This window comes from Neltuma alba, unplaced genomic scaffold, assembly GCF_004799145.2.
Source record: "Neltuma alba isolate B1F8T4 unplaced genomic scaffold, ASM479914v2 tig00013499_pilon, whole genome shotgun sequence".
Lineage (NCBI taxonomy): Eukaryota > Viridiplantae > Streptophyta > Magnoliopsida > Fabales > Fabaceae > Neltuma > Neltuma alba.
This window is the reverse complement of record NW_021637725.1, coordinates 101,422-127,061: the sequence shown is the minus strand read 5'-3', so window position 1 is coordinate 127,061 and position 25,640 is coordinate 101,422. Positions and strand designations below refer to the sequence as shown.

General features: G+C 31.9%; 2 protein-coding genes across 2 annotated transcripts; both read right to left on the bottom strand.

Moving 5' to 3' along the window:
- Positions 1 to 10,084: 10,084 nt before the first annotated feature.
- LOC114737826 (LEC14B homolog) lies at positions 10,085 to 17,241 on the bottom strand. The gene is made up of 9 exons (XM_028925810.1): positions 17,070 to 17,241; positions 16,045 to 16,456; positions 15,561 to 15,680; positions 15,296 to 15,376; positions 14,605 to 14,778; positions 13,847 to 13,941; positions 12,553 to 12,708; positions 10,932 to 10,992; positions 10,085 to 10,344 (listed from the first exon to the last, which is right to left on the bottom strand). Exons 2-9 carry the CDS (start codon positions 16,423 to 16,425, stop codon positions 10,123 to 10,125), a joined length of 1,290 nt encoding a protein of 429 aa, XP_028781643.1. The 5' UTR covers positions 16,426 to 16,456; positions 17,070 to 17,241; the 3' UTR covers positions 10,085 to 10,122.
- A 2,721-nt stretch (positions 17,242 to 19,962) lies between these two features.
- LOC114737832 (sugar transporter ERD6-like 16) lies at positions 19,963 to 23,692 on the bottom strand. The gene is made up of 18 exons (XM_028925817.1): positions 23,495 to 23,692; positions 23,158 to 23,220; positions 22,971 to 23,060; positions 22,828 to 22,887; positions 22,659 to 22,724; positions 22,456 to 22,521; positions 22,291 to 22,366; positions 22,133 to 22,197; positions 21,944 to 22,036; positions 21,759 to 21,839; positions 21,592 to 21,676; positions 21,448 to 21,494; positions 21,294 to 21,356; positions 21,128 to 21,187; positions 20,873 to 20,926; positions 20,691 to 20,750; positions 20,458 to 20,572; positions 19,963 to 20,078 (listed from the first exon to the last, which is right to left on the bottom strand). Exons 1-18 carry the CDS (start codon positions 23,690 to 23,692, stop codon positions 19,963 to 19,965), a joined length of 1,458 nt encoding a protein of 485 aa, XP_028781650.1.
- Positions 23,693 to 25,640: the final 1,948 nt, after the last annotated feature.

Below are 25,640 nucleotides of genomic sequence, written 5' to 3'. Positions count from 1 at the left end.
AACTGAGTAAATTAAGAAACTTTTTTGAGTTAATTGTTTATAATAAATAAATGTCATTTTCTTTAGAATGTTCTTATTAATCATGTATATTAGATAGGATTACTATTTAAAGAAATATTTAATATGTGCATCTATTATGAAGACTGTTTTGAAAAAAGGATAAATATAAAAAAAAAGAGTGAATTAGAGTCTTATATTCAGGACCAAATTGAATATCAAATTAATTTTTATATTAATGATAGGAGGTAATAGTAATTAGGAATTGAGACTCTACTAGAGAGTATGTTTTGTTTAATGAAAATAGAATTGCATCTTTGATCCTCTAATTATTTTATGTAAAGTTTCAGTTTTATTCCTTAATTTTATAAATTATGTTTTTTAATTCTTTAATCCTAACGTTATTATATTCAAATGTTATATTTTATATCAATCATTTTTCCTTTAAGAAATTAAGTTCAATATGTCAACATTTGCAAATGCTTTTTTTTAATATTTAAAATTTAAATATTCGCTTTTTTAAAAATGTTTTGGCACCTTCTTGTTGACATTTTACATTTTATATGTATTTTCATATATTTTTTAATGTTAAATTTGGAATTAAAGATTAAAAGTAACAAAATTAAAGATTAACAGAAATAAATTGACACATAATACAAAAAGGGAGTGTCGGTTAAAAGGAAAGATTATAAAGGGAAAGGTAATTAGGACCTTATAAGATGACATTATGAACATTGAAAGAAACGACAAGTGGTAGATTTGGAGGGGATTTAGTTTAGTAATACAATTATTTGATGTCACTTAGCTTATAAATTTAATTATTTAAAAGATAAAACATACTCCTCCGGTCCTTATTATAAGACCCAATTTGACTTTTTATTTGGTCCTAATTATAAGACCCAATCTATTTTCTCTCTTATATTTATACATTTTTTTCCAAGATAATCCTTATAATAATGATAGTTTTAGTCAATATACTTAATTAGCAAGGATATTTTAGGAATGACAACACTTATTTATTATAAATAACCAACTTAACTTACTTCTTTAATCTCCTCAAATAAATCAATTGGGTCTTATAATTAGGATCGGAGGAGTAGTTTAATTTGCCTATTAGGTTCATAATCCCTGGGACACGCAGATCTCTTGACGGTGATGTAAAGTTTTTCAAGCTTTTGGCTTTGAAATTTGAAGCCAACCTGTCTCACCTTTAAATAATCAATTAGCTTTGTGATAATTACCTTTGTGATTTTTTATTAAATCTAAATCATCGTACTGCAGGGTTTAAAAAATCTGTTAACTTTAGTTAAAAATAATAAATATATGAAAATTTATGTTTTTTTGAATACCTCATTATTTATAAGTGGGTAAGTGAGGGGAAAAAATGAAAGATAATGCATGAAAAAAATACAATTAATTAGAGATAAAATTAGTAAAAAGATACTTGATGTTGAAATAACTTCAAACTGCATGTTGTAAAAAGGTTTAAATCAATTCAAAAATTTGAATGTTATGAAGAAGATCAAAAGGGAGCATTTCATAGAGTAATAAATGTGCTAAAGGGTGGAGTTAATGTAGTATTTAGTGCATTTTTAAGTTGATTCAATTTCTTAATATTGCAGCCATGGAATGAGAATTGGGATTAGAATTTGAAGTTAATCGGTAGCTAGAAATTAAATGAATTTGGTAAAAAAAAAAAAAGTTAGAAATTAAACGAAGAATAATATCCCATCTGCCACGTGGTGATGTTCTTTTCTGTGAATTGAGCACAATAAAGTGAAGAAAAAAAAGGTCACACATTTGTATGGATTGGATAAAACCTTCAAAAGGGAATGCTTGCTCATTAATAATTGAGAGGCAAACCCAAAAGAATGAATCGAAACTATTTTGGTTTGAGCAGTTTTTTGCCAACAAAAAGATATCATCCTTTCCCATCACTAAAGTTGCTGTCTCTATTCTTCAGTCAAACCTTCCTTTTCTCTTTTTTTTTTCTTTTTTTTTCTTTTTGGCTTTTATATAATATATAATTATATCTATATATGCCGACGTTGTTTGGCCACGTCACCTCATTTATCTGCATGTGCATGTAATGAGAAAAATATACTGCCTCTTATGCTAATTATAAGAGTTAGTTAACTAATTTGAGAAGATTAAAAAAATAAATTAAATTAGTTATTTATAATAAATAAGTGTTGTCTTTTCTAAAATATCTTTGTTAATCAAGTGTATTGATGAGAACTACCATTATTAGAAAGACTACCTTGAAAAAAAATATATAAATATGAGAAACAAAATAAATTAAGGTCTTATATTTAGGATCAAAATAAAAGTTAAAAAAATTCTTATATTAAGGACCGGGGGTGATATTTAGGATGGTGAGAATAAATTAACCAAGTATTTAGATCTTCAAATTCCAACTTATATGTGCATAAAAACTAACTAGTTGGAAGGATTTACTCTTTACTTTGAGTATCTCAAGATTAGCCTCTAGATAAAATTTAGGTTAAGTTGTTTATATTGAGTTTATTAGATTTTCTAATCATATTTATTATTTTGCTGTTGTCAGTTTGTTAATATAAATATTTATAAATTCCTATATAAATATTCTTGCTATTTCATTATTATTAGTTATTAAAATGCATATGATTCATCTAAGCCTGGCTTGATAGATATATATATAATTTTACCAAAATTTTAATTGTGCACATATAGACACACTATCTTCGGTCCTACTTATAAGATTTTATTTATAGATTATAAACAAAATTTTATAATTAACATCAGATTTATAAACAAGCTTTTATAATAATTAGAATGGGGGTTGTATACAGCAATTTGCGTACTTGAGACTTCATGTCTAGACTTTTTTAAGTGCAGGTAAAAAAATAAATAAATAAATAAATTCCTGATTGGTTGATGAAAAGATATCGATCTCTTATTTTGTCTAATTTCGTACGTGTTATGATGATTCTAAGGAACCTGACAATAATGTGGATCATTTCTTCTCATATTACTTTATGAATTCCCAAATTCACAAGTCCATTGTATATCCATAAAGAAATTAGGCCTGAGCAAACAACCCGCAACCCGTACTACCCGCCCGCAACCCGCAAAAAATTTGCCCGTTTAGGCCCGCCCAAAAAGTGTGCAAAATGGGCAGGTTTAAACGGGCGGGTTATTAGAATGAATGGGCGGGCTGCGGGCACAGCCACGGGCTGCCCGTACCCGCCCATTTAATTTTTAAATTTTTTATATCTTGCATTTTATTATAATATATTTAGTTTGCACCACACTCACAAAACTTGCCTTCAGTTTAGCGGTAGAGGAAAATTTATCAATTGCAGGGTAGTAGGGTACCTGGTTCGATTCCCATACTCTTCAAAGTTACCATTTTTTCTTAAATTTTTTAGATAAAACATTAAAATCTTAATTTTTTAAATCCTTAAAAACTCAAAGTAACCCTACTTTTTTCACTGCAACTTCGTTCCTCCTTCTCCCTCCCTCCGCCGATTTTGCTTTTTTCACTTTTTCAACTTCGTTCCTTCTTCTCTCTCCTTTTGCTGATTTTTTTTCCTTCACCTCATTAATTTCATTCATTCTTCTACCTCCCTCCATTGATCATCTCCTCCTCCACCTTCTCTGCTCACTTTCTCCTCCTCTTCCTCTATTGAGGATGCGACCATGCGACTTCGTCTTCCTCTTATTCTCCTTCTTCCTCTTCACCAAGCTGCTGTGGTGCTGCTATTTTTTTTTTTTCCAAACTTGTTCAATCTGATTGCTTTTTCTTCTTCTAAAACATGTCGCTGTAATTTTTTTTCCAAGATGCTGTTGAAGCTGATTGTCTATCCTGAAGAATGAGGAGGGATGAGCAGATAAGGGGTCTCTATTTTTCTCAAAAAATTTTTCAATATATAAATGGGTTGCCCCGAACCCGGTAAAACCCGCCCATTTATCCTAACCCATTTATAACGGGTTTTAATGGGTTGATCACGGGTACGGGCTAACCCGTACCCGTGTAACACTAAACGGGCGGGCTACGGGTTAGGCCACGGGCTGCCCAACCCGCCCGTTACTCAGCCCTAAAAGAAATTAAAACAACAAAAAGAGGCGCTTCCAAAAAAAAAAAGGTAGCTAGCGTATGGTACACAGTGGAACACTGCGCGCGCACACACAGTGTTCACAATGTGGAACTCATAAAAAGTGAAACTTTGATGAATGATGAGATGAGAGAAAATGAAGTGAATATTCAAAAGAAAAGGATAGTGTCATATATATATATATATATATATTCTTCCGGTCTTTAATATAAGACCTATTTAACTAATTTGATTAGATTAAGTAAATTAGGTAAGTTAGTTAATTATAAGAAATGTGACACATTTTTCCTAAAATACCATAATCATCTTCTTAATACCTCATCTTCCTCTTCTACTTGATTATAGTTGAGGGAGTATTCATACGATAATTTAGAGAAAATTGATAAATATGAGAAATAGGTCTTATATTTAGGACCAAACTAACTCAATAATTGAGTCTTATATTAAGGACTGGAGTAGTATAAATATAAGAACTTATTTTCAATGCGTTTTCCAATAGAAAATTAGCAACAATAAGAGACAATGATTATATTGGTTTCCACCATTCATTTCCAATTGATTCACTGATCATTATAATAAATTATCCACTTTAATCAACCATTTAAACATGGATTATCCACCATTATCAAGTGAAAGCAGATTACATTTATCACCTTTAATCTCTTCCCTAAAATAATAAAACCCTAATAATTACTAGCGCAGTTCAACGCCACTGATACAAACTCTCCTCTCTTAAGCAAAAAAGCTTTTACGTACAATAATATTGGAGCCTCTGTGTGTGTGTGTGTGTGTGTGTGTGTGTGAGGCAACCTATATATAAAATCCTACTCTCATGCATGCCTTAGATAAGGTTCTTTAATTTCCATTGATGGCAAAGCACGAAGCCTACCAAACAAGCCATGGGGCTTTGATCACTTTTTCTGCGTACTTCCACTTCTAATGCTCTTCCTTAGAGTTTGGTGATGTTTGTCTAGTTAGGTTTAGGTCTTTCTGTTTTGATATTTAACTATGTAACTATGGTTGTTTCTTTCACTTGTCATAAACAAGAATTCATTAATAATATGGAGATATCTTTGTTCTATTTTTATAAATATATATGAGGTTAAAAATTAATAATAAAAATATAGATGTACGTACTATGTTTAACAGAAGTTATACTATTCTTATTCTATATATAAATTGTAGATCTATATATTTTATTCTCAGTATTTTAGTATTGATATATTCTTAATCCATATATTTTATTGTCACTTTTGATATTGATGATCTATATACTTAATTCAAAGTATAAACATATTATCAATAAGCTTACGTACTTGAGGTTGAAACACAAGTGAGAACTCTTATATAATACTACCTTCAGTCATTAATATAAAAATTAGTTAATTGATTTGAACAGATTAAGAAAATTACTTAAATTAGTTATTTGTAATAAATAGGCGTTGTCTTTTTTAAAATTTCTTGCTAATCATGTGTATTAGCTACAATTATCATTTGATGAAATCTTTAACATGTGCAACTACTATAAAGACTCTCTTAAAAATAAATAAATATAAAAGATAAAGTAGATCAAGGTTTTATCTTTAAAACCAAATTGAATATAAAACTAACTCTTATGTTAAAAATAGGAGGTAGTGTATAGCATATAGTTTCAATTAATGTTCAATTATTTTTTTCCCACTCTGACTTTGGGGTTATTTAGATATGAACGCGAGTCCCACGTTGAATTTGAAAAGAAGAAGACGAACTAAGTGAGCTCATGTAATTGTGAGGTACTACTACCAGTCTATGGATTAATAATTTTTTAATGACAATAATTAAAGATATTAAAAAATGCATTTAAATATTCATTTTATTTATATAAAAATAGTACATTAAGTAAAGATAATTTAAAAAAAAAGGGTGATGAAAAGCAAGTTGACCCTTCCAAAATGGGCCGTGTGCGCAAAAAGCCAGTGGGGTCTGACAGCCAATAGGTGTGGCGGATGTGGTAATGACTTGTTATTTTTCACAATAAAATTATCATTCAGGTGCGTCCTTTTTCTTTTTTCACTATTCAAAAACGGAAGGATTAATACTAATAATCCACGTGTCATTGTTAATTAAGGTCAATGACTTTGAGCTTAATTATTTAATTGCCTAGTTGTCCATCAATAATTGCTGCATTGAAACTTTAGGAAATACACACACACACAGATGTAAGTCTAAAACAAAAATGATATTTCTTTAATTTTATATATAAGTTTTTCAACATGTTTCAACACAACTTAAAAAAAACTTTTAAACCTCGTTAACTTTATCTTAAAATTTAAAAAAAAAATTAATTTTAATTTTATTTAAGATATACACTTTCCAATAATCTAATAATTTAGACGATAATAAATGAAAGATAAAGTAGTATATTCATATTAAAAATTTGATAATATAATTTATAAATAGGATAAAAAATTTCTCTCTCTTCCCTATAAATATGACTAAAAGAGTAATTGAGTGTAGTGGGAAGACTTTGATACTTAGTATAAAAGTTATTTATTTGAGTACATTAAAAAAGCTACATAAATTAGGATAATTATTTTTATTTAAAACATATCCTATTACCTCCAGTCCTTTGATCCTAAATATAATATCTCAATCCACTTTGTTTATCATATCTATTTATTTTTTTTTTCTAAGATAGTTTTTATAGTAATTACATATGTTAAATGTTCTATCAAATGATAATTCTAGCTAATGTACATGATTAACAGTGGTATTTTAGAAAAGACAACAATTATTTATTACGAATAACTAATTTAACTAATTTTCTTAATATACCCAAATTAATCTACTAGCTTTTATACCATCCCTGGTCCTTAATATAATACTTATCTAGTCCTAAATATAAGACCCATTTTGTAGTGTAATTTAGGATCAGAGTAGTAGCTCGTTTGACTTTTATTTTGATTCTAAATATAAAACTCTGATCCACTTTGTCTATCATATTTATTTATTTTTTTCTAAGGCAAACTTTGTAATAATAATAGTTCTAGTCAAGACAGTTGATTAATAAGGATATTTTAGAAAGAAAAAAAAAAGCACATATTCAATACAAATAACTAATTTAATTAATTTTTTTAATCTATTTAAATTAATCAACTAATTTTTATATTAAGGATTAGAAGTTGTATTGAGAATATGAGGTAGTAATATCAAATTACATAATTGTCGCAATATATAAGTAGAGAAGTGACTTTAGGGTATGTTTGAGAGTTTATAATGGAATGGAACGAGATGGAGATTCGAGCAGATCAATCCATTGTTTGAGAATTTTAGTGGAAGAAGGAACCTTTTCACGTGACCGCTTATTTGATACTCCTCCGGTCCTTATTATAAGACCCAATTTGACTTTTTATTTGGTCCTAATTATAAGACCCAATCCATTTTGTCTCTTATATTTATGTATTTTTTTCCAAGATAATCCTTCTAATAATGATAGTTTTAACCAATATACTTAATTAGCAAGGATATTTTAGGAATGACAACACTTATTTATTATAAATAACCAACTTAACTTACTTCCTTAATCTCCTCAAATAAATCAATTGGGTCTTATAATTAGGACCGGAGGAGTAATTATTATGATAAAATTAACAATGAAATTAATTATAATAAACTCCAAAGTCACCCCTTATTAAAGTTCAAAAGCCAAAATGATGACTTCAACCGAAGACTTATGAATCAGCACGTTTCAAAGTACGAATCACAACAAGCGTTGGAATTGTTTGCAAGATTAGACTGGACTGGATGGATATCCTTGGTTTTACCATAAAGCTAGTTTATTGCTAATAAATTGATTGAATGAAGAAAATTTAGATCATTTTTTTGGTCCCAAAAAAATAGATTTAAGAGTTCAATATAATTTTGTTTTATTTTTAATCATTTTCTTATATATCATTTAGGATGTGTTTGGTACGAGGGATTTGGAGGGGAGGGGAGGGGGAAGGATTTTAATTATTTCTCATTGTTTGGCAACACATAAATTTTAGGAAGGGAGGAAAAATTTTAAAAGATTTTTCCTCCCCTCCCCTCCCCAACCTCCCCTCCAAAATTAGGAGAATTTGGAAGAAAATGGCAATATTTTATCATGTTGTGACCATTATGCTCATATTTTGTCATGCGATGACCATTATACCCATATATCAAATAAAATAAAAGCAAAATTGTCCATGTTAAAATATTTTTTGCTCCCTTCCCCTCATGAACCAAACAAGGTAATATTAAAACTCCTCCCCTTTCCTCTTTTTTTTTTATAAATCCAAACAAGATAATATTAAAATCCTTCCACTCCCCTTCCTCTCATTGAGCCAAATAGACCCTTAAATTCGCCTAGATAAATTACAAAAAGCTACTTAAAGCTAACTTTGATTGTAAATGTATAAGATCATGGAGGGATTTATTTTAATTCTAAACTTAATTAAAATTTTATGTTTCTTAAATTTATAATTTTTTTTTTGAACTATTCTTATTAAGCACGTAGTAAAGCATTTGACTAGAGCCATTTATTTATTTTTAATCTTTTAACTATTTTTTATATTTAGGATCGAATAAAGTATTTATAAATATAATTTTTTGGGTAATATTTATAAAGATAAGTTGAGTCAAATAAAAGTTTTAAAAAGATATGCAAGTGAAATAAATGACGTGTATAATTAGTCAGTTTTAGTATTTATTCCTGATCGTACTTTCATCTCTTAATTAAATGTGAAATTTGGTGAACTTGAAAACCAAGTCGCACCATTCGTATATATAAATACGTATCGGAATATTTGAATATATAACTTACTATAAATGCGTTTGATCAGAATCATTCATTTTTTTAGTGCCTAGTTCTATATATATATATTTTTTAATTCCCACTAATAAATATTCTCGAATTCTTGTCATGGATAACTTTCTTTGTATTTTTTTTTCAATTTACAAATAATTACTAAACATATTTAAAAACATGAAAATAATAAATCAGCATTTAAAATTTGTTGCCAACTATTCGTTATGTGAAATTCCAAAAGATGGATCCAATTGTCATTAGTTCAATAGAGTTTTTTTTTTTTTTTGTTATACATAAATTTTAGGCAGGGTCCCACCTTAACCCCGGTCAAAAGTAGGGCGTTTGAATAGCTCCTCTTAAAGGATACTAATGTTAGGTTGAGTGAACCTACAATATATTCCCATCTCTTTTGAGAAAGAAGGTGCGGTTCTTATTACCGAACCTACGGATGATGGGTAGTTTGACAGTTTTTTTTTGTTGTTTGTTAAGAAGTTTGACAGAGTTGAAATATCACCAAACATTCTAAGTGTTTCGGTCAATCAGACTGCATTGATGGCCTTGGTGGACTCCGAGCTATATGGGCCGAGGCCCATTTATCAGGCGAGATTAGGCCCATAACTGAACCTCTTGGACATGGCCCAAAAAACCTCTCCGATGGGGATAAAATCAATCAATATCTTTATAGGCAGCATTGATAAATTATGAACAATGCAACCCATTACCCATCTATATATCCAAACCCCAAAAGAATCCAGTACCTCGTCTGATATTTAAATATATGAAATTTTGAATCTACCTCGGAAAGATAAGATTCTCCTATGAAATTTACACCGGCATTAAACTTTCCAAACTGGGGAGCCACTTGGGAAATATAAACCTATGACAACTTCATATTATTATCTATTAGGTTACACTGGTAGCCTGTTCTTTTGTTTGATGGCACTCCTGTACAGAATCATAGAAAGCCTTCACAAGTAGATACCGGGAAAAGCTCAATTGCAGTTATAGGCATTAGGCTTTAAAGAACATAAATGACAAATGAAAAACTAGATTTACATCTTCCGAGGCCTTATACACCCATACAAACATCATCTAGGAATAGAATAGGCTTGAGCAAGCAAGGCATGCAATGCAATTCTGCTGCCTCTTCCTGTAAAAAACATAGAATTTCCATGAGCTGCTGGTGGGCTAGAGCTCATATGTATGGACAGAGATCATAAGCTAGATGTTAAAAAAGTTCCTTCTCCGACGCCGAGATTGTAATTGACCTGCTAAGGCTCTTCTGTTCGGTCGAGCGATTGGTTCGCCACGCCCTGGAAATTCCCACCTGACTATGTCACCATCCCAGGAGGAACTGATCAACATTGGGTACACAGGGTGCCAACTACAATCTCTCACAGGTCCTTCGTGATGGTCAAGTTTTGCAACTTGAGCTCCGCTCACCTACAAAGAAACATCCCAGTTACAATCAAGCCACTTGTACCAGGTAATTTATAGGCAGATACACATATGCTAAGATTCTGACGCACTGTCATTTCAAAAACAGAACATGGATTTGTCTGAAATGGTTATCAGACATGACATAATACTATATTTATACATAAACAGACATAATTTGGCATGTCACCTTGCATATTTTTAATTTATGCTTGAACATGCATATTTTTCCTCTGTCACTATACTACGTTCATAGTGAACCATCTTTATATCAAATGTCCATGCTTTCTTAGTGGACAATGTAACTGTAGCCTCCCTAATTGGCAATTTGCCACTGGTATAGCTATTAATCCCCAGTGAAGTTGAATTTTGTCATTCAATAATATATTATTAACTCCCAGACAGGTCACCTATACATTTAAACATGACAGGATTTTTCCTCAATTAATATAATGCATCAGATTAATTTGGTTGTTTCATCCAGTGGTCAGTCACCACCAATCAGAGAGGATTAGTACATTTAGGGACATGGAATTTTCCTAGACCTGAACACAAATAATAAAGCCATCTTGTAAGAGAAGTTCTGCTCTCACCAGGTCATAGATATAAACAGAGCCATCGCTGGACCCAGTGTAAATGTATTTTTGTCCAGTGCTGCAAAAAGAATTATTGATTCATATGATTCGCATTATCACATAAAAGAGAAGATGCAATCTCACGACAAAGAAACCAAATAGTCTAAATTTCATAAGAAGGCAGAGCTCAAATGCAAATTGATATATGTCAATCCGTTGATAACCAGAACAAAAAAGAATAAAACGGCAAATCTAAAACATCATATTGAAAGTTAAAAAGGATAAGTAAATTTCATCAAAAGTCAGGAACTTAGAATAATTTCATTCAGATTTTAGCAGCGTCCAGGGCTTTCGACCAAACTTCTGGAAAACTACCAGCCGGATTATTTTTTTTAATCCAAACACAAAAGAATTCTTTGGCAGTCATCTAAATCTAAACTTCAGAGATAACATTTCAACATACCCCCACATCCTAGCAACCACCGAAATATAATGATATCAGGCCAAACCATAGTTTGAGGACCCAAACCATAGTTTGAGGAAAAAGTCATCCAAACAGGTACAAATTATCCGAAACCATGGTTTTGGATGAAGCATCCCCCCCTTTTTTGGCTGAAATTTGACTCTGCAGCCCAAAACCATGGTTTCGGATGAAGCTTTTTTTTTTTTCCCCCCGCTTTTTGGCTGCAATTTGACTCTGCAGAGAAGGGCCAGCGGTACATGACAAAGAGCCCTCAATTATTTCATTCCCTTTTCTCACTCATCATTCGGCCTTCCGTCCTTCGTCCTCCTTTTTACTGTAGATCTAAAGTAAAACTACTTTTACTGTTTTCCAAAATCATATTTTAAAAAATAATCATTTTTCTATAAACATATTTAATCTTATAATTTATAAATATATATACACATTAATTATTTATTAATTACATTATCTTATATATTATTAATTATGTTAGTAAAAATTATTTTATTAACAATTTTATTTCTTTAAATTAAAATATATTATAAAATCTATCCTTTATATAATTATCATATTAACTTAACTTATGCCCTTTTTAGTAATTTGCACATGTAAAAAGTGCTTATGATAACAACTATCCAAATACTCTCACTTTATCAGAATCATCTTTTCACAAAATCTATTTTCCAGAAGCTATTCTCCAAACCATGGTTTGGTTTCATCCAAACACCCCCCAAGTCAAGGAATTAACAGCTATGGAATTGGTTCCCTCTGTTTTCACAAAAAATAAAAATGTGTACCATTTTATGAAAAGTCATACACAATTTAAGAACCTAAATAATTTGTATAATGAAGAAAACCCTAAATTACCTGTACGATGGTGAAATCCTCACTTAACTTATGCCCTTTTTAGTAATTTGCACATGTAAAAAGTGCTTATGATAACAACTATCCAAATACTCTCACTTTATCAGAATCATCTTTTCACAAAATCTATTTTCCAGAAGCTATTCTCCAAACCATGGTTTGGTTTCATCCAAACACCCCCCAAGTCAAGGAATTAACAGCTATGGAATTGGTTCCCTCTGTTTTCACAAAAAATAAAAAGTGTACCATTTTATGAAAAGTCATACAATTTAAGAACCTAAATAATTGTATAATGAAGAAACCCTAAATTACCTGTACGATGGTGAAAAGTAGCAGCGGATTAAGGTACGCAACACTGAGTGGCCTCTATATGTTGCCAATGACTGGTCATGGGGATGTTTTATATTTTTCTGCCTGTTGGGGGTAATCCATCCACCTATAATCCCATCGTCATCTAGAAGCCCGGGACTGTGTTGCATAAGTAACCAGCATCAGCATGAAAAATATATATTATATATATATATATATATAAAACAGGTTAGGAAAAATTAATGAGACATTACTATCCCAGTGTTATTTTTTTAAACATAAGTGATGCTCCACTTGGTTTCACTGATAATTTCGATATCCAGGCCCATTGAAAAATCAGAACTCAGGGGATGACACAAACTTGTTTCATTCTTATAAAGAAGATCTCAATTTTCTTAAAAAAGATCCATCTCAAATATTTAAAAGTTCCACAAAATTATTAAGAGGAAAGATATACAATAATCTTAAACATGAAATTTACCAACTCTATAAGACCTTCATGATAACAAAAAATTAAAATATTTGGCATCCTTTTTTTCAAATGGCCAGCAACGCTGCTTTGAGATTGCCTACAGAAAGAGCCTTATGGTAGTCAGGATATCAATTTAAGATCATATTAATTTATACGCGAGCAGGTTTGTTTCTCATTTCTCATGTCTTCCAAGAATAGCATTTCACATAGGATATCGAATAGGAAATCCAATTTTATTAGTACAACTCCTAAATCTTAACTAGAGAAAACACCAAAAAGTTAGATGCGAAACATTTGGAGGGTTAAAAAAGAGATTAAAGGATAATTAGACTTACTTTATGAATATTCATCAAAAGCATGTATTAAGCCATGTAAGACATAAAGGAATATAATCAATCAAAGAAATTTTCAACAAACAAGACTTGGGGTTAGGAAGGGAAGGGAAGGTTTGATTTAGATCTTCCCCTTGTTTAAATCTATAAATCAAAAACTTTCCTTCCCATTTCTTCTCTCCATTCTCCTCAACCAAACAACAGTAAAAGAATATCAACATACTTCCCACAAAGATCTGATATTTCATCATGTATGCATTTGAAAGTAATAATGTAATGCGCTGCAATTAAATATATTGCCCTCTCTCATAACAAGATGACCCTGAAAATAAGGGAGGAAGCAACACACTCCTAAAATGAGGGGAAAAAAATGAAAAAGGAAATTGGGACTTCAGCTTTACAACGAGCTGCACCTGCCGCCATCTAAGCATGCTAGAAACCATTACTGCCAACAGAGACAAATGTGGCTATCACCAAACCAAATTCCCATGACTAGAATAAAAGGTTTACCTTGCAGGAACCATCATCACTTCCAGAATATATAAGATGGCCAGATTCATCAGCGAAGCAGACAGTGTTAACATCAGACTGCAATGTAAAAAAGCATCTCATATGTAAGCAACGTGCTCTGATGGGAAGTAGAAAAATCTCAGCTGCTATGCGCCACAAGAATGCAATTAAAAAAATTGACCATTTACATTCGAATAATCTCTAAACCAGAAATAGTGATTGAGAAGATTTGTAAGCAGACTCAAAATTTGGTTGCATTCAAGTTCATATTTCCTCACAAGGCTCAACGTTATGATCAGACTCAGGTTTTAAAAAACATCAAGACAATGACAACATAATAGGTCAGAAAAGTATACGAGGGTTTAGGAGACTTTGATAGTCCAAATATCTACAATAACATTTGCCTCTTATGGCTAAAACTATTGCAAAGTAATTAATTGTACTTTGAGGAAAGAATACCATTTGATCATCATTACAATTTATTTACTTCATTTATTTATTTATTTCCTTCTCTAGGACTTCAGACATTTCAAAGACTTAACTGAAGAAAAAAATTTTATTTTGCTACGATGCAACAAATTAGTAAGCTTCAAGAATGAGTTTGTGTTATCTCAAAAAAAAAAAAAAAAAAGAATGAGTTTGTGAAGCATGACAAATATCAGTTAACACCTTTCAAATTTTGAACAGGGTTATTGAATTATTCATTACTAGAAACTAATTATAGGATAGTTTATATAATACCACGTGGGCAGGAATTCTAAGGCTCAGCTTATCAGCTCGAAGATCATAAACACATATTGAGGAATCACTAGTAGCTGCAACAAGTTCTCGGCCATCCGTAGAAAACTTGACAGAGAAAATCCCAAATTCGTCATCATCTTCATCAGAAGATAAATCTAAACTATTATGAATTTCCTGCAACAAAACATGACCTTTTGAGTATAAAGCAGACAATAATTAAATGAAACTTGGTGCTAAAGTTGACATAAATCTTATACATGCATTTTATTGTTGAAAATTGAACCCCCAAAAAAATGCATGTTTCTTCATTAGAAGAGGTATTGCTAAGCTGCTATAAACGAAAATATTAAAAATGCTCCCTACCTGTTTAGTTGGATAAACCTCAGTCAATGACCTATAGTGACAGAGCAAGAGCATGCCCAATCACTTGTAGCAAAGCATTTCAGATGGTGAACTGAACCGTTTCATTTATTTTCAAGTTTGAAGTGCTCAAAATGAGCGAGGAGTGAAAGATATCAATCTGCTTAGCTCACTTCTTGCATTAGTAGATTTTATTGACAAACTTCAGCACTTATAAATTCCAAGTACTATATAGAAAAAACACAACCGGGAACAAAATTGTGGAAGTGACATCTTCAAATGCCTCTAAATAGAAAACACTATCATTAAAAGTAGCAGTTCCTGGACATACCGTAACATTTGCTATTGATTGTCCTGTAGCAGACCCGACAACATTCACAATATGGACAACAGGAGACATACTAGCATAAACCTGCAACGATTACATTAGATTGAAGTTAACGCTAGCTGGTTGGGATAAAAAGTAAGGATAAGCAGCTGAAACTTCTGTACAGCTAGACAACCAACTCAACATTGGTCGTCCATATCAGTAAGAGGGAATCGGCCATTCTAATAATGCACATAATCATAATATTTGACAATCAACTCAAACTTACAAGGTAGCATTGATCTGGTGAAAGAGATGTATCAGTAATCGTCCACCTCAGGTTTCTAGCAGAAATGTCCTTCACTACCTTCCAGTCCCTGTCAACATCATAGACCCTAATGTGGCTTCCCTGTTTGAGAAGAATGTATAAAAAGCCCGAAGTTAAATACAATTTTTTAGGTAAATTATTTCACTAATATGACCTCCGTTTCAATATAATAGTCTTTTAAGGTTATACATATGGATTAAAAATCTATTAAATATTCTAGATTATAGCAAAATGTATTGACATTTAACTAAAATACCCTAAAGAATAATTAGTGCTTCGTTGAAATTCTAAAGCAAGAATTATTTTGAGATAAAATCAAAATTCCTAAGTGACAATAAAAGCATACATCTTCAATCTTACAAAATCATCATAAGATTCATAATGCATATATGTGAGTGTGTGTACAAAAACTAGTAACCACTACTCTAATAATGACAGTAAAAACCTGAGAGCCAGCAATAAATAGTGATCCTTCAGCAGAAAATTGTGAAACATAGGCACGGCTTTCCATCCGATCCACCAGCCAAGGACCATTAGTAGGCAAATAGCGGCTTAGAACATGACAACCATCTCTTGATGAGAATCTCCCAAGTCCAGAATAATTAGCTTCTCTGCCAGCTAACATTCGTACAGTTGATACTGGCAACCTCGTCCTACCAGGCTCAACACACCCAAAAAGTTTATGGGCGCTTGACCTAAGTTTAGTGAGTTGTGCAATTTCATGATCAAGATAAACCGTTCTTTCTCTAGCTGACCCACTAGCAGAAGATTCATTACTGACAGTACCATCATCACAAGTACCTATCTCTTTGCCGAACCTACTCATTGTTTAGTGTTTGCTCCTTTCTGTCTACAACCTGCAAACAGAATCATGTATTAGACCCTCGCAGCAGAATCAAAACATACGTAAACATGCAGAACCCACATATGTCGCTTAAAGGGGAAACCCAAGGTAATTAGATTACTTTGCCACTTTGAGTTGTATAAACCCACACACACACACACACTAAAATTAAAATGCTAATTGAGAACCCCTTGTACACCATAAGAGAGAGTTAGCAGTATAGAGTATGATTCCCACAGTTGTCACCGACATCCATCTAACACAAGAATAACCTCATCTTGCTACGTATTCGAAATTCCATTTTGGATAACGCGAACAATTTGAGGACAACAAAAATGTAAATTGAACTTCACCGTTGGTCCCGTGCATGAGTCATCCAGCTCGAAAACTCAACTACCACACTGATCAGGCGAGATTTTGTAGATGAAGGGGGAAAAAAAAAGTGAACCTAAACACAATTCTGGGCAGTTAAAGTGCATCATAAAGCCATCAAAAGATTGTGAACGTAGTGAAGCTCAAATCCTGATCACTCCAGCATATGGAACAGTTTCAGCACATACGTACAATATTTTCTAAACTGGACATGGAAAAATACCGACCGAGTCTGAGAAAAGACTAAGGCTTACTTCTGATTCGAATCCGCAATCCTTGGAATTCCAAGCTCCAGCCACCATTCAGATATCCTAACTCCGTCTCCAGAATTACTCAGTTTCACGTTCTCAATTTTCAAAGCGCCTCTTATGTAGAATGAATAAAGGAACAGGCGAATCGTCAAAGTCTCTTCATTTCATCCTGTGATTTTTCTTCGCAAGGAAATTAATAATTATAGGATTGGTTTTGTGAAAAACGAAAATGTATTTTTTTTTTATAACAGAATAAAAAAAAAAAAAAAAAACACCGACGAGGCTACCTCCACAATTTTAAGGCCACCATACGTCCGTACGTCATCGATGGTTTAAGGAAAACGTGGCACGCGCCAAGCGATGAGGATGTTGTGAACAACGAGCACAGCAAAATGAAGAGCTTCAGCACAGGGGAAAATAAAGGTAAAAAAAAAACAAAGGTAAAAAAAAAAAACAAAGGGAAAAAATAAAGAAATGAATTATTAGTAAATTAGTTAAAAAAAATAAAATTAAATCCATCATGTCAAGCCAAATTTTTTCTTGGAAAAAAATATAACCACAAAAAATTCGAATATCTACAGGAATTTGTCATTACTTGTTATAGAAGTTTTTGTTAATTACATTCATTTTTATCACATATTTATTACTTCTCTGGTCTTTAATATATGATCTAATTATTGAATTGATTTTAATTCTAAATATAAGACATATTTCTTAGATTTATCATTTTTTTTCTAAATTACTCCTATAGATACTCCTTCAATCATAATCAAGTAGAAAAGGGATGGAGGATATTAAGGAAGATGATTATGGTATTTTAAGAAAAACATGTTATATTTCTTATAATTAACTAACTTACCTAACTTTCTTAATTTAATCAAATCAGTTAAATAGATCTTATATTAAAGACCGGAAGAGTCCCAAATATGCTTCTTTTTATTTCATTTTAATTTTTTTATCCTTCTCACAATAAAAACAACTCATGTACCCATCACTCTCATGGAGGATCAAATGCAACCTCATCTTTAACTAAGATTTAGGGACATATGTAATGTTAGTTTTATTTTAATTGTTTTTACCTTGGAATTTTATTTTAATTTGAGTGCTCGTAATCGGCAGATTTTGACTTAATTTGAATTTGCTTTTCATAAAAGAATTTATTAAATCCATACCTATCTACAAACACATAAAATATCATAAAGTCGCATTTACAGATTATAAATTGTGCATTTTCTATTTACGATATGACCACATGCATTGCATAAATCTAATTAATTACTTTTGGCAAAAAAAAATCTAATTAATTTTTTTCATATAACTCAAAATATTTTCAAGCTATTTTGAGTTTGAGACTAATCTTGTTGGGAGCAATTTGATTAATTACTTTAACATCACAAAATTGATAACGTACAAGGCATTTTGAAAAAGATAAGGGTCATCATAAGATAGGCTTTATATGCAGTCATATCCTAATCCTCTTACGTTAATATCTTTTCCAAATCAAAATTCATCCCATTCCCTTGTTCGAATTTTGAGGGACCAATCAAACAAGCTAAATATACCATATTTAATGAGAGGGGGGAAAAAACAAAAAAATGGTAAATCATTTACTAAATATATAATCATATTTCCATGATAGAGGGGACAAAATCTACTGAATAGGTGCTGCAAAAGACAACTTAATGACAAATTCGTTTAGAGAGCTCAAGAAATAGGTATATTTTTTGAAAAATTTTAAAATACTAGCTAATAAAAAAATAAATAGAATTAAAATCTCTTGAAGGTAAGAATAATCTTATGAAGCAAGAAAGAATATATAAGGTTTTCGTACCTTACCCCAGTAATGCAAGACATCGGATCCTGATTATCTATTAGAATGTAACCACAAATGTTTTTTTTTTAATGATTTAATGTGTTTGCCTTTATGTTAGAAAGCAATAAAAAGTAACGAGCAGTTGGTTGAGGTAATAAACGGTTTCATTCTTGTAAGAAGAAGAACAGAAATTCGAATCTTTGGAAGCGTACTAGAGATGAAAATCTTTTATTCTTTAAACTTCGAAAGGAGAAACCCTTGATTAAATTTAAAAAAAAAAAAAGAAAGTAACAAAAACCATAGTTTTTAGTATGAATCCAAACACTTTTTTTTTACCTTTATTTTTCTCTTATTTGGTTATCTTAGCCTCATTCTACGGGATTGTCTGTGTATTTGTCAACCTTATTAGCATAATACTCTTTTGATTCTATTTATAAAATAGATAGAAGATTTTTTTTTCCTTATTTATAAATCATATAATTAAATTTTGAACATAAATGTATTGTTTTACCTTTTATTTATTATTGAAGAAATTGTTATTTTTTTAGAAAGGGTCTATATTAAATGAGTTAAAGTTGGAAAAATTGTTGAATTTTAAGTCAGATTTATTAAGGTTTAAAGTGAAACATATTACAAATGACTTGTATATAAGATCATAAGAGTAATAAATACTATATAGATATATACAGACAGAGAGAGACATGCGCACTATGAGTTGCCCATGAAAAAAAGAATCTTAATAATAAACTAATATGATAAAATGAATACATTCAATTCAAGTAACTTGTCACTCATTATTACATCAATGAAATTCATCCACAACTCACATGTGCCCTGAAGGTAGCTGCATTTTATGATTTTCTGGGTTCCTAGCCTATATGAAGCTTTCCTCCATCTTTATCAAATGAAGCTCAAAGAATTTGATACATGATCCTGTGATCACTGGACAGTATCTTTCTGCCATGGCGATATCCTTCTTTATGCCTTGAGTGTCCACCGTCAAAATTCAACAAGACAGAGATAGTTAAGACACTAAAGTCCTGAATTTACCCATCCAAATCTTTCTTAATTAGTCATTTTCCTTTATGAATTGATGCATCCCTGAATCTCTTCTAGAGTTTTGCCTTTGGTTTCTGGGACTAACTTTGCAACAAATAGAATGGTCAAGAGGGAACAGCCAGCATACAGAAATAAAGTACCTGAACAAAGGAAAATGAAGCATAAGTTACAAAATAAACTAGATAGGCAATCAATTTTTACATGTTTTTTTTACGCTTATACATATTTTTCTTGCATTTCATAGAGTCTAAGAAATAAGTTGTACTATCCACAGATTGTCAGAAATACAGTTTATTATAAATTTTATTTATTTTAAATCAAAAATATTGATGTGATATAAGAGTTAGAGGTATCACTAAGTTGACGGGTACATGTTGTCTAATTAGTAAAATGACAACATGTACCCGCCACAATCTGTAGAGTCAATCCATATTATTAGCTCTGATAACATTATACAAACCTCACAAGATCAATATAACAAAGCTATATCAAACTGAGTTTGTTGCAGTTTGTGCTTACCAGGAGAACTCCAACTCATGAGGAAGTTGAATGTGTATGAAACCAACCAAGCTCCCAACCAGTTCACCAAAACCACCAAGCTTCCAGCAGTTCCCTTCACATGTATGGGAAAGACCTGCCAAATGAAGACTAGTATTAGAATAATTTTCCTGGGCTTCCCTCTGTTTATCTTTTCCTCATTATGATTTATAGAAAATAAAAGCTTCAAGGTGCTTGTGTCAAGGGATACATACCTCAGACATTATCACCCAAGGAACCGGTCCCAAGCCAATGGAGAATGCTGCTACATAGATCTGGTTACAAAGAGGGTCAAGATTGAGTTCATAGATTTCATAGTTCGCTTGCCAGTTAACCAAATGCCTTCAGATTATAAAATATGTACGGTAACTAGCAGTAGGTGCAGAAGTAGACTTACCAGTATGCCACCGACAGCTAATATTGGTACCGACCCAAGCAGTAAGCTGTGACCCTGTTCAATGGAATCAGATAGCACAAGTTCAGATTTGAGGCTCAAACACTAAACCTAGCTGATAAGGACCAGACTTTGGTGAGGTTTCATACGTATTTGCCGTTAGATTCTCTAATGAAAGTATGATTCATGGAAATTTTTTTTGGAAACTCATAAATGCTATATCTAATATTTGTGCATAATATAATACTGAAGACTTGCCTTGAGAAAGAAAGCAGCTCCTGTCATAAAGGAGCCTAAGAATGTCCCAGCTGCAGAAATCTGCAAAATGCATGAATATGAGCACGTTTGTAACGCAAGCAAAGCTCCTACTTCACTTTGCTTTATAAGATGATGAATGAAAAAGAAAACTTGAAATTAGATTTACCATGATGAGTGGTCTTCTACCAGACTTATCCATCAAAATGGCTCCAACCACAGTCAACGGAACCTATCATTCATTATCAGAAGACTTGAGTTTATACAGAAATATAGTTATATGATTGATGTTCAGGAAATCAGTAAAGGAAAAGATCAACAACCTGAGTAAAAGCGTAGGCTATGGTGCCAATTTTGCCTGAAGAAAAACCTGCAAATCAAGTTATACATGATAAGTATGAATTTTCATCTTTCTCTTATTTTCCCCTTTTATGGGTATTAAAATCAGCTCATAAGTTTTCGTTTACCAGCTGCTACGAAAGTCTCTGCCGTGTAGAATCCGATACCATTGATTCCAACAAGTTGTTGACATACCATTAGCCCTACCCCAATCTGAATTGTAAAATATAATTAGAATCCTTTTAATTGTTGCATACCCGTGGTTAAATATCCTTGAAATGAGAGAGTTCCTTACAACTACAGAGCGCACGTGTTTGGTTTGGAACAAATCTAGAAACTGGGTCTTGGGAAGGCTTTGAAGAGTTTCAATATATTCCTGTTACAGAACACAGAACAGTTAATCAACCCCTGGAATGTCTCACACTTACTAAAAAATTTTATTTACAAAGGTTCAAACAGTTATAAGAGCTTGGAAAGTACCAGAATTTCAGAAGCTTCATAAGAGATATCAACATCTTTTCCCCTAAGTCTCCTTAAAGCTGCTTGAAATTCCTTTTCTTGGCCAACCTTTGCCTGGAAACAATAATTTTCAGTTTATTAATTACATTTTTATCTTCCTCTCCTAAAAGACAAAGCTCTTTTGATCATATATACTAATGTAATACTTACCAGCCATCTGGGTGACTCAGGTATAAAGCACAAACCAATCAGCAATGAAATGCATGGCACAAGCCCTTCAAAGTTTAAACCAAGCACAAAAGTTTAGACCTTTATCTTCTCACTGAATGCATTTTAAGTGAAAATTGAAACGTAATTATGTTACTTGCCAGCAAGAGCTAGTGTTCTCCAAGTTATGACGCTTCCTAATAAGAAGGAGACTGAAGCTCCAATAACAATCATAAGCTGCACAGCAATCATTGCAGAGGCCAAAATTAAACCCAGCATCAATCTAGGAAACAACAGAAATACAACAGTCAATTCTCCTCTCATACCTGATTTGTTGTTGCAAGTCCTCCTCGCAGGTTCTTCGGTGCTATTTCTGCTATATATACAGGGACCTGTTTCATTCCGCTAACATGTGTTAAAAATTTGTAAGGTTGTCATTAAAAGTCAACATATCATTATGTTAATTAGCAGAAGCTTAGTGTCGAAGTTATCTTTTTGCTCCTTTGGTAAGGCCTTATTGGATACTTACCACGTATGAGATAACTCCAATTCCATATCCAGTGAATAATCTTCCCATGTCAAGAAAGCCAGAACACTGAAGCAGGTAAAATCATACGTCTTTTAACGTTCTGTAACAATTCCATAACGATAGAGAAGGAAAAACTTCAGATGGATTTGAATTGTGCAGAAAATCATACCTTGGAGAAGAAGACAGCTAACCATCCTATAATGCAAAAACCTGCAGAAATTCTCATTGCCTGTTTCCCAAGAAAATTCAGACTTAGCAGAGTGAAAAAGCGGCTAAAAGTATTAGAGTTTTAGATTTAGCATATAATCATACCCCTTTCCGTCCAATAAAATCAGTGATCCGCCCACTTGTTATAGCTCCAAGCATGGCACCAATAGTGACTAAAGATCCAAACATGGAAAACTGCCATCCCGGAAAGAGGAGAGGAAAACAGGCTGTAATAAGACTATAATATAATATGAAGAAAGTTTCAATAAAGAGAGGAAAACAGAATACAAACCTCAGCAAGAGACAAATTTAGATCTGCCCTGATAGCTGCTTGAGTGGGTGCTGAATAGCCCACCTGCCAAAATAATAACTTAAGCTAAAACTCCAAACCTTTTTTTGTTTGTTTGTGCGGTGTAATTTCTGGTTTGGATCCTAACCCAGAACACAAAACAAAGAAGGAAGACGACACTCAGTAACTATCAGTTTTCAGAACGTTACTCAAGCCATGCACGAAGTTTTCGAAGGCAGAAGAGGAGGAGGAGGAGGAAGTGCAGTTCTTTTCTTTTCTGTTTCTTTCCATAATTCAAATCACTGAGAGAGGAGGGGGGGGACGATATAAAGATACTTACACAAGTTCCAAATGCGAAGGAACCACAGACAGCAACAAATGTACTGAACAGGACCATTCCATTGGATCCATTTTCCACCTTATCATGTTCAGAATCAGACTCAACGTCCTTCCCTGATAGAACCAATGGCACCTCCAAATCCTGAAGCCCATTAAGGGCTTCTCCACTCTCAACATCCTTGCACTGTTCAATCGTCATTTTCCTTCAATGAAACAGTACTGAAGAAAGAATGACACAGAGAAAATGCTCAAGGAATTTACTGCAAACAGATGGAGAGCACAAGAAAGGATGGGTAATGGGGTTGGTATTTATAGTATGTCTAACCCAGCAGAATTAATGATGGGTGGCTAGATATTTCCTAGAGCGTGTTTTTCTGAATGGGAAGACATGAAGTTGCAAATGGATTTGAGAATTTGGATTGGCATGTGAGAACGAAGCTGTCACTGACGTGTTAGCTGCCAGAGGACAGCCTCTCTCAGAGAGTCATAATAGAAGGCTGATGAGGATCGGCGTCAGCTTACTTGATATTAGTATCTTAGCATTTCACTTGCATTCTCTATATGGCTCGACAATGTCTGCGTATGGTTCAACAAACTAATATATCAAAATAAATATTATAAGTTTATAACTATGGTGGCTGGTTTTTGTTTGTGTCCTATCCACTAAATTAATCCCGCTTAGAGAGGTGTCACATTTAGTATTCGATAATACTTTTGATGAGATTGTCTTCAATAGGAGAATACTTATACGTAACAATTTTTAAAAAAAGTTGGTTCTTTTTTCTTTTTTTTTTTGACCGGAGAAAAAAGTTGGTTCTTTGTGCCTTATGAAATGTGACTTGTTATACACTTTATATTCGATATTTGATGAAATTTAATATGTATAGTCATAACTTTTTTTGAAATTAAAGTAAAAAATAAAAAATAAAAAGACTGGGCATCAGATTATGGTACACAACTAAAAATTTTAATGCACATAGTTTTAGGGGTGTTTAAATGGAAACTAAACCATGATTTTAAAAGAATAATTGCATAAAAAAATTTGTGTCAAGTTACGTGAAAACACTTTTTAACAGTGTTTTTTATGTTGAGCAAACACTCCCTTAGTTAAGCTATAAATTTTTTTCTTTCTTGGGCCAACTATAGTCAAACTGCAAACATTATCATTAATCATTAGGAGTAATTTTTCACATATGATGTAAGCATCGTGTCTATAGTTCATTAAAAAAATATTTCTTTATATAAATAAGAAAATAAATAGTATATAGTCACAAATAGTTTTCTTTTGATATAGATTTACTGTTAATATGTTAATTATTATGAAAAAATTATCTTCACAATCACAAAGAAAACTCATGATTTAGAAGTAAAATTCACATGCACTGTTTGTATCATTTGAGATTCGATTTCCCATGTATATGAGAATCAAATCTATATATTAATTTGTTTGGAGAAAAATAATAAATATAAATATTTTAAGGTAATTTAATATTTTTTTAATATCTTTAAATTAGTGAACTAGATCTTATATTAAATACGAAAAGAGGTAGCAGTATCAATTGAGCGGAAAAAATTGGGCATATATTGAGCAAATTTAATAAGGATTAGTTTTTTCTGCTGGTAAAAGGTGACCCTTATCTTTGAAAAGATGGATAATGATAAAGACACTCTTGATCATTGCCAACCTTTTTATGAATATTATCATTGTTGAAACTGAATAAATTTAAAATTTCAAAAATACGTTACAAGATTCCACATTTAAAAAAAAAAAGAATAAAAGATGTAGTTGAGCTGTGCGTTGAATAATTCAGTAATTAAAGTGTGCAATCTGTGAAACACATGGTTCTATAAAATAAATAAATGTTGGAAGCATAGTGTGGGCTGCTTATTGAACATCCATAATTAATATTCTTGTTTTGTTATTTATATAAATCAATATTTTACATTGATAGCTTATCAACCGATTAGAATCCATGATTCAATAATTGTAATATCTATCTTTTTTTGACCAGCAATAATTGTAATATCTATCTATATCAATAAAAAAAACCTGTTATTATAATGTGGTCTTTGACCTTTTTATAATTATTCAGTGAGAAACAAAATATGCCCAGTTGATATTTTTGTCGGTGCTTAATTAATTGTGT

Coding starts and splice junctions, on each gene's coding strand:
- LOC114737826 (XM_028925810.1), bottom strand. CDS start 16,425: ATGAGTAGGTTCGGCAAAGAGATAGGTACTTGTGATGATGGTACTGTC. Junction 15,681..16,044: donor TATTTATTGCTGGCTCTCAG/GTTTTTACTGTC, acceptor CTTCTCAAACAG/GGAAGCCACATTAGGGTCTA. Junction 13,942..14,604: donor TTAGAATTCCTGCCCACGTG/GTATTATATAAA, acceptor TTTACATTGCAG/TCTGATGTTAACACTGTCTG.
- LOC114737832 (XM_028925817.1), bottom strand. CDS start 23,692: ATGACGATTGAACAGTGCAAGGATGTTGAGAGTGGAGAAGCCCTTAAT. Junction 20,927..21,127: donor GAGCTGCTTTCTTTCTCAAG/GCAAGTCTTCAG, acceptor TCCATTGAACAG/GGTCACAGCTTACTGCTTGG. Junction 20,079..20,457: donor CATGAGTTGGAGTTCTCCTG/GTAAGCACAAAC, acceptor TCCTTTGTTCAG/GTACTTTATTTCTGTATGCT.